This window comes from Lucilia sericata, unplaced genomic scaffold (assembly GCF_015586225.1).
Source record: "Lucilia sericata isolate MDLA Ls3-8-SP2 unplaced genomic scaffold, ASM1558622v1 Contig000929F_arrow, whole genome shotgun sequence".
In the NCBI taxonomy this organism is placed as follows: Eukaryota; Metazoa; Arthropoda; class Insecta; order Diptera; family Calliphoridae; genus Lucilia; species Lucilia sericata.
The window spans coordinates 163,667-171,997 of NW_023994916.1; the positions used below are offsets into that span (position 1 = coordinate 163,667).

General features: G+C 31.0%; 1 protein-coding gene across 1 annotated transcript; it reads right to left on the minus strand.

The window, feature by feature from the left end:
• Positions 1-1,754: 1,754 nt before the first annotated feature.
• On the minus strand, positions 1,755-5,266 carry LOC119609105 (gustatory receptor for sugar taste 61a; the record flags this gene model as incomplete). Its single annotated transcript, XM_037963801.1, has 6 exons — positions 1,755-1,844; positions 2,088-2,340; positions 2,419-2,573; positions 2,717-2,839; positions 4,767-4,936; positions 5,116-5,266. Coding segments are annotated over 6 exons (942 nt in total), but the record flags the coding sequence as incomplete, so codon positions are not given.
• Between the last annotated feature and the right edge of the window lie 3,065 nt (positions 5,267-8,331).

Sequence of the window (8,331 nt, forward strand, 5' to 3'; positions counted from 1 at the left end):
AAAGTGATAGCTTGATCTGTCTATAGAATTGTGATCTATTTTCTTTAGAATATTGATTTCTCTGCTAGTTTTCTATTCAAAGGTGATAGTACGATCAGTTTTATATAGAATATTGATCAATTTTCTATGGAACAATGATCTAGTTTTCTGTAGAATAGTGATCGCTTGATAAGTTTTCTGGATAAGTTTGATAAATACCAATTGATAGGATATTTTAAGGAGAAGTGATCGCCAGTTCCGTTTTGTATAGAAAAGTGATAATGATTTCTCGATGATTTAAATGGAATAGATCTGTTAATAAGATTTAAGAGTTAATCGCTAGATCAGTTTTCTATAGAATAATGATTGCACGATCAGTTCAATAAAATAGATCAATTGATTGGTCCTTTAAAGAATAGTAGTCAGTTTGCTATAGAATATTGCTTGTTCGATAAATTTTCAATATAATAGTGATCGCTCGATCAATTTTCTATAGAATAATGATCTCTTGATCAGTTTTATAAAATAGATGTATCGATAAATTTCCTATCGCATAGGTATTTCTCTATCTGTTTTCTATAGAATAGTGATGGTTTGATCAATTTGCTTTGGAATAGTGTTTGTTCGATCAATTTTCTATAGAATAGGGTTCGTTCGATCAATTTTCTATGTAATAGTTACAGCTCAATCAGTTTTCTATAGAAAAATTATCTCTTTATTAGCTCTATATAATAGAGATCTCTTGATCAGTTTTCTATAGAATAGTTATCAATGAATAAGTTCGATAAGTTTTCTATATAAAAGTAATAGCTTGATTTGTATTCTATAGAATTGTAATCTATTTTTTTAGAATATTGATTTCTGGATAAGTTTTCTATAGAAAAGTGATAGCTCTGCTAGTTTTCCATTGAAAAGTGATCGCACGATCAATTTTTTACAGAATAGTGATAAATTTTATATGGAACAGTGGACTAGTTTTCTGTAGAATAGTGAGCGCTTGGTCAGTTTTATAGAAAGGACTAGTTCAGTTTTGAATGGAATAATGATGGTTCGAGCAATTTTCTATAGAATAATGTTCACTCAATCAGTTCTATGGAATATATTTATTGATTGGTTTTCTATAGAATAGTGATTTTTCAATTAGTTTTCTATGGTTCTAGTTTTCGATTTAATAGTGATCAATTTTCTATGTGATATTAATCGGTCGATCAGTTTTCTGTAGAATAATGATTGCTCGATCAGTTCTATAGAATAGATCAATTGATTTGTCTTTTAAAAAGTAGTGATCAGTTCTATAGACTAGTGATAGTTTGATCAGTTTTCTAAGGAATAATGCTTGTTCGAACAATTTTCTATAAATAAATAGTGATCGCTCGATCCATTTTCTATAGAATAATGATCTCTTGATCAGTTCTATAGAATAGAAAATCTATTGATTGGTTTTCTACACAATAGTGATTGCTCGATAAATTTTCTATAGAATAGTGATCGTTCGATATATTTTCTGTAGAATGGTATCGATCGATTAGTTTTCTATAGAATCGTACACTACTCTATACTATTTCTATAAGATGGATCGATCGATTAGTTTTCCATACATTAGTGATCGCTTGATTAATTCTAGAGAATATTGTTCGTTCGATCTGTTTTGAATTGAATGGTAATTCTCGATTAGTTTTCCATATTATATTAATCATTTAATCTAATGCTGTTAATTTTCAAAAATCCTTTATCTAAAGAATAATAGAATTAATAAATCCACATTTTATCTTTATTTAAGTACATAAATCGGGTAAAGAATTTTCTTTATTTTTATTATCTAACTGCAAAAGCATAAATTCATAAGTTATAATGGTAGCCATCATCTGGAAAAAACAATGAATATTTAAGATTTTTAAAATATATAAATTATAAAATTTATTTATAATAAATAAGGAAATCCAAAGAGAGGATACTTCTAAATACTTTGGTAAAGTTCTAATAAGATGTATGCTGTTAAGAACGAATTCTCTTAGTCTTTTGGGGCATTTTTCGATATTCTAATTGCAAATCTCCATGTTCTATTTGTTTTAAGAAGTATTTCTCTCATATTAAAACAAAAAACTCACCCCAAATAAATTCTTTCGAGTCATTCCATAAAATCGTTTGCCTGTCAAACCGATAAATTCATTTAAAATTTGTGCTCTAAAACGTTGGACCTCTTCGGTCCAACAGCCACTGGGAACCAGATATAAAGTCTGCAAAGGTAACACTGAGGCATCATGAATCTTCGAAGCAAACATAAAAACACAAATGGTACGACTTAAAAGAAATATCAAGGAATACCAAAAGTAAACATAGTTAATCAGATAACGAAGTTTTCTAAAAATAAAGAAACATAGATAAAACATATGTACATATGTTTAAAAATTACATTCAATAAATCTGCTGAATACTCACGTAAATATATTTAATAAATTATTACAAATGAAATACATGTTGTTAAGTGATGATAGAAACACAATTGTTGATACTTGATCATTAACTTTTTCCATGAATTCACACAATATGATGTGTTCACGACGTATTTTATACCAAACAGCATCTGGTACATACTAATGGCAAAAAATAAATATACAGTTATATGTAAATATTATGTAACTAACATGTGTTAAAATCTTTATTTGTAAAATAAATTCAAATTAAAAAAGTTTTTTTTTTTCATATTGTATTTTCTTTTGAATGAATGATAACTTACACAACCCGCCAAAACTTCTATACGAGTATTAAATTGTTGAAAACGTGTTGCCAGTCCCAAACTTATGCACATTATGAAAAAATCCAAAAAATTCCACAAAAACGTAAAAGTACTGCTTAAAAACTTGAAATGTGGGGAAAAATTTAAAGAAAAACTGCAGTTTTAGGTGAATTTGTGTTTAGTATGTATCGTGTTAAACGAAAGCAATAAACGAATTTACATCTATATTAACGCACATATCGAAATATTGTACAAAATCTACAGTCTTTTAATTCTAGTTCTGTTCTAGTTCTGTTCCAGTACTGTTATGTTCTAGTTCTGTTCTAGTTCTGTTCCAGTACTGTTATGTTCTAGTTCTGTTCTAGTTCTGTTCTAGTTCTGTTCTAGTTCTGTTCTAGTTCTGTTCTAGTTCTGTTCTAGTTCTGTTCTAGTTCTGTTCTAGTTCTGTTCTAGTTCTGTTCTAGTTCTGTTCTAGTTCTGTTCTAGTTCTGTTCTAGTTCTGTTCTAGTTCTGTTCTAGTTCTGTTCTAGTTCTGTTCTAGTTCTGTTCTAGTTCTGTTCTAGTTCTGTTCTAGTTCTGTTCTAGTTATGTTCTAGTTCTGTTCTAGTTCTAGTTCAGTTCTAGTTCAGTTCTAGTTCAGTTCTAGTTCAGTTCTAGTTCAGTTCTAGTTCAGTTCTAGTTCTAGTTCAGTTCTAGTTCAGTTCTAGTTCAGTTCTAGTTCAGTTCTAGTTCAGTTCTAGTTCAGTTCTAGTTCAGTTCTAGTTAGTTCTAGTTCAGTTCTAGTTCAGTTCTAGTTCAGTTCTAGTTCAGTTCTAGTTCAGTTCTAGTTCAGTTCTAGTTCAGTTCTAGTTCAGTTCTAGTTCAGTTCTAGTTCAGTTCTAGTTCAGTTCTAGTTCAGTTCTAGTTCAGTTCTAGTTCAGTTCTAGTTCAGTTCTAGTTCAGGTTCTAGTTCGTTTCTAGTTCTGTTCTAGTTCTGTTCTAGTTCTGTTCTAGTCTGTTCTAGTTCAGTTCTAGTTCCGTTATAGTTCTGTTCTAGTTCTGTTCTAGTTCTGTTCTAGTTCTGTTCTAGTTCTGTTCTAGGTTCTGTTTCTAGTTCTGTTCTAGTTCTGTTCTAGTTCTGTTCTAGTTCTGTTCTAGTTCTGTTCTAGTTATGTTCTAGTTCTGTTCTAGTTCTGTATAGTTTCTAGTTCTGTTCTAGTTCTGTTCTAGTTCTGTTCTAGTTCTGTTCTAGTTCTGTTCTAGTTCTGTTCTAGTTCTGTTCTAGTTCTGTTCTAGTTCTGTTCTAGTTCTGTTCTAGTTCTGTTCTAGTTCTGTTCTAGTTCTGTTCTAGTTCTGTTCTAGTTCTGTTCTAGTTCTGTTCTAGTTCTGTTCTAGTTCTGTTCTAGTTCTGTTCTAGTTCTGTCTAGTTCTGTTCTAGTTCTGTTCTAGTTCTGTTCTAGTTCTGTTCTAGTTCTGTTCTAGTTCTGTTCTAGTTCTGTTCTAGTTCTGTTCTAGTTCTGTTCTAGTTCTGTTTCTAGTTCTGTTCTAGTTCTGTTCTAGTTCTGTTCTAGTTCTGTTCTAGTTCTGTTCTAGTTCTGTTCTAGTTTTATTCTAGTTCTGTTCTAGTTCTGTTCTAGTTCTGTTCTAGTTCTGTTCTAGTTTTGTTCTAGTTCTGTTCTAGTTCTGTTCTAGTTCTGTTCTAGTTCTGTTCTAGTTCTGTTCAACAAAATACTATAAAGTATTGCCGAAGTCGACAGTCTTGTGCAAAAAATTTATTAAAAAGAGGTTTTTGAATTTAATGATAAAGACATAAGACTTTCCTTAATAGTAATTGAACACAAACAGAAATTCGTATCTCAACCACAAGCAAAAATAAATTAATTCTTTTCACAAAAAAATTTACTTCTCTTAAAGTTTTGTTTAAGTTTCCCTACTAACGTGAACATTTTTTGCGTGCTTTGAGTAATTTTTGCCAACATTTAGTGCTAAAAGTAGAAAAGTGTCTTCCATGAAAAAGTTATAGTTTTAGTAAAAATAAAAATCAATGAAAAAATAAATTGATATTCAATACAAATGCATAAACAGCCACAAATATATTGTAGGGAAAATATGTAAAAATATCTGTGAATATATCCAGCTGTATATAGTCCTTGAAAGAGTATTTTTCTTCATCGGGATGGCAGTGTATACGACGCATACGGAAATTATAATAACCGGAAGCATAAAATAAACAATGTTCCACTATATTTATACAAAGAATAAGGAAGACACGCACATGCATGCCCAAAAATAAAATGAAAAATTGTCTTTAATTAGTCAAAATACTAACAAATTGAAAATATTTGTTGAGATAAAGGTGTTTATTGGTGTAAGAGAATTTTTTCTGTTAAACATGTATTACGTGTTTTTTCAGAACTTACCCAAAGCCGTTATCCAAAAACCAATTAGTAGTGTATGTAATTGTTTACGTAATGACCATTTAGGTGGTTTATAGGGAGGCATTAAAAACAGCAAATCGATACGTGTCCAATAATGTATTAATTGTGGCCAATTTCTGGCTAAATTTAAGAAATTTATGCAAATAATAAAACACATGTAAAAGAAAACAATTCCAACTGTAAGAAAGAAGAAGGGCGAGGAAAATGTGAGAATTTTATTTTCATATTTAAAAATAAATCATAAAGAAAAACGAAGCTTGAATGATCAAGAAGACTTTCCTTAATGGATGTGGTAAATAAATATGGATATTTGGTTCAATGTAAAAAAAAATAAAATAATGCGCTCTAATTCAGTTCTAGTTCAGTACTAATTCAGTTCTAGTTCGGTACTAATTCAGTTCTAGTTCTAGTTCAGTTCCAGTTCAGTTCAGTTCAGTTCAGTTCAGTTCTAGTTCGGTTCTAGTTCAGTTCTAGTTCAGTTCTAGTTCAGTTCTAGTTCAGTTCTAGTTCAGTTCTAGTTCAGTTCTAGTTCAGTTCTAGTTCAGTTCTAGTTCAGTTCAGTTCTAGTTCAGTTCTAGTTCAGTTCTAGTTCAGTTCTAGTTCAGTTCTAGTCAGTTCTAGTTCAGTTCTAGTTCAGTTCTAGTTCAGTTTAGTCGTTCTAGTTCAGTTCTAGTTCAGTTCTAGTTCAGTTCTAGTTCAGTTCTAGTTCAGTTCTAGTTCAGTTCTAGTTCAGTTCTAGTTCAGTTCTAGTTCAGTTCTAGTTCAGTTCTAGTTCAGTTCTAGTTCAGTTCTAGTTCAGTTCAGTTAGTTCTAGTTCAGTTCTAGTTCAGTTCTAGTTCAGTTCTAGTTCAGTTCTAGTTAGTTCTAGTTCAGTTCTAGTTCAGTTCTAGTTCAGTTCTAGTTCAGTTCTAGTTCAGTTCTAGTTCAGTTCTAGTTCAGTTCTAGTTCAGTTCTAGTTCAGTTCTAGTTCAGTTCTAGTTCAGTTCTAGTTCAGTTCTAGTTCAGTTCTAGTTCAGTTCTAGTTCAGTTCTAGTTCAGTTCTAGTTCAGTTCTAGTTCAGTTCTAGTTCAGTTCTAGTTCAGTTCTAGTTCAGTTCTAGTTCAGTTCTAGTTCAGTTCTAGTTCAGTTCTAGTTCAGTTCTAGTTCAGTTCTGGTTCAGTTCTAGTTCAGTTCTAGTTCAGTTCTAGTTCAGTTCTAGTTCAGTTCTAGTTCAGTTCTAGTTCAGTTCTAGTTCAGTTCTAGTTCAGTTCTAGTACAGTTCTAGTTCAGTTCTAGTTCAGTTCTAGTTCAGTTCTAGTTTAGTTCTAGTTCAGTTCTAGTTCAGTTCTAGTTCAGTTCTAGTTCAGTTCTAGTTCAGTTCTAGTTCAGTTCTAGTTCAGTTCTAGTTCAGTTCTAGTTCAGTTCTAGTTCAGTTCTAGTTCAGTTCTAGTTCAGTTCTAGTTCAGTTCTAGTTCAGTTCTAGTTCAGTTCTAGTTCAGTTCTAGTTCAGTTCTAGTTCAGTTCTAGTTCAGTTCTAGTTCAGTTCTAGTTCAGTTCTAGTTCAGTTCTAGTTCAGTTCTAGTTCAGTTCTAGTTCAGTTCTAGTTCAGTTCTAGTTCAGTTCTAGTTCAGTTCTAGTTCAGTTCTAGTTCAGTTCTAGTTCAGTTCTAGTTCAGTTCTAGTTCAGTTCTAGTTCAGTTCTAGTTCAGTTCTAGTTCAGTTCTAGTTCAGTTCTAGTTCAGTTCTAGTTCAGTTCTAGTTCAGTTCTAGTTCAGTTCTAGTTCAGTTCTAGTTCAGTTCTAGTTCTGTTCTAGTTCAGTTCTAGTTCAGTTCTAGTTCAGTTCCAGTTCAGTTCTAGTTCAGTTCTAGTTCAGTTCTAGTTCAGTTCTAGTTCAGTTCTAGTTCTGTTCTAGTTCTGTTCTAGTTCTGTTCTAGTTCTGTTCTAGTTCTGTTCTAGTTCTGTTCTAGTTCTGTTCTAGTTCTGTTCTAGTTCTGTTCTAGTTCTGTTCTAGTTCTGTTCTAGTTCTGTTCCAGTTCTGTTCCAGTTCGTTCTAGTTCTGTTCTAGTTCTGTTCTAGTTCTGTTCTAGTTCTGTTCTAGTTCTGTTCTAGTTCTGTTCTAGTTCTGTTCTAGTTCTGTTCTAGTTCTGTTCTAGTTCTGTTCTAGTTCTGTTCTTGTTCTAGTTCTGTTTCTAGTTCTGCTCTGTTCTGGTTCTGTTCTAGTTCTGTTCAAGTTCCGTTCTAGTTCTGATCTAGTTTTGTTCTAGTTCTATTCTAGTTTTGTACTTGTTTATTATCATTCGAATGATTTAAACTAAATAAATTTTTTGTTTTACCTTATAAAGTGTGTAAAAATATCTTCAACAAATGTTAAATATATTTAAATACTCAGAAAGCGAAAATATCTTTAATAAACTTTTCAAAATACTTATTGATTTACCTATATTTTGGCATTTATGCCACTTTTAAACATTTGTGCTGTAAAATGCATTGTCTTCCATCCACCAAATATGAAAAATAATGCCGTTGTTGTCATGGCCCAGCAGGGTACATTGAATTTCAAACGATATGGATTGTATTCCCACGTATTCACCAATGGCATTACACCAAATATATGAGCAAACAATAAACCTAATGATAACAATATTCAAAAGAGGATTTACTGAATTTACAGGGAATAAAACAAATACATAGTAGTTGTTAAAAACGTTTCACTTACATGGCCTGGTGGCACGATGAAAAGTGTCCAAATGTTTAAAGGATTTAACAGAATGTAAAATAAAAAAATTACGAGAGTTTTCTTTGTGCAAATGATTGTTTTGTCTTAATTTCTGCCAAATTAAATTTCTACCGAAACTCATGATTTTGCGTTGTGAAATGGTCAATTGAAAAACACAAACTAGGAGGTTTTATTGCCATTTTGGATGTAACGTAAAGGAGTTGTTGTTTGTAGAATTTTGTTAAATTTCTGTTATTGCATGTTGATTTTTGTTACATGATAATCATTTAAAATGTACAGTTTAATTAACAGTTTTAAATAAATATTTATTTACTTTTAAGTGTTAATTTATTTGAAATAAAAATTACACATTAGGGAAATATGTGGATTTATTTAAACAGTTTTGTTTGTTCTTCTGGGATGTTCTGTTTTTGAGTTGTGGCGTTTTAATATTTGTTAAATAAATACAAATACAATTTTTATATGGACTGTAAATTAGTTTT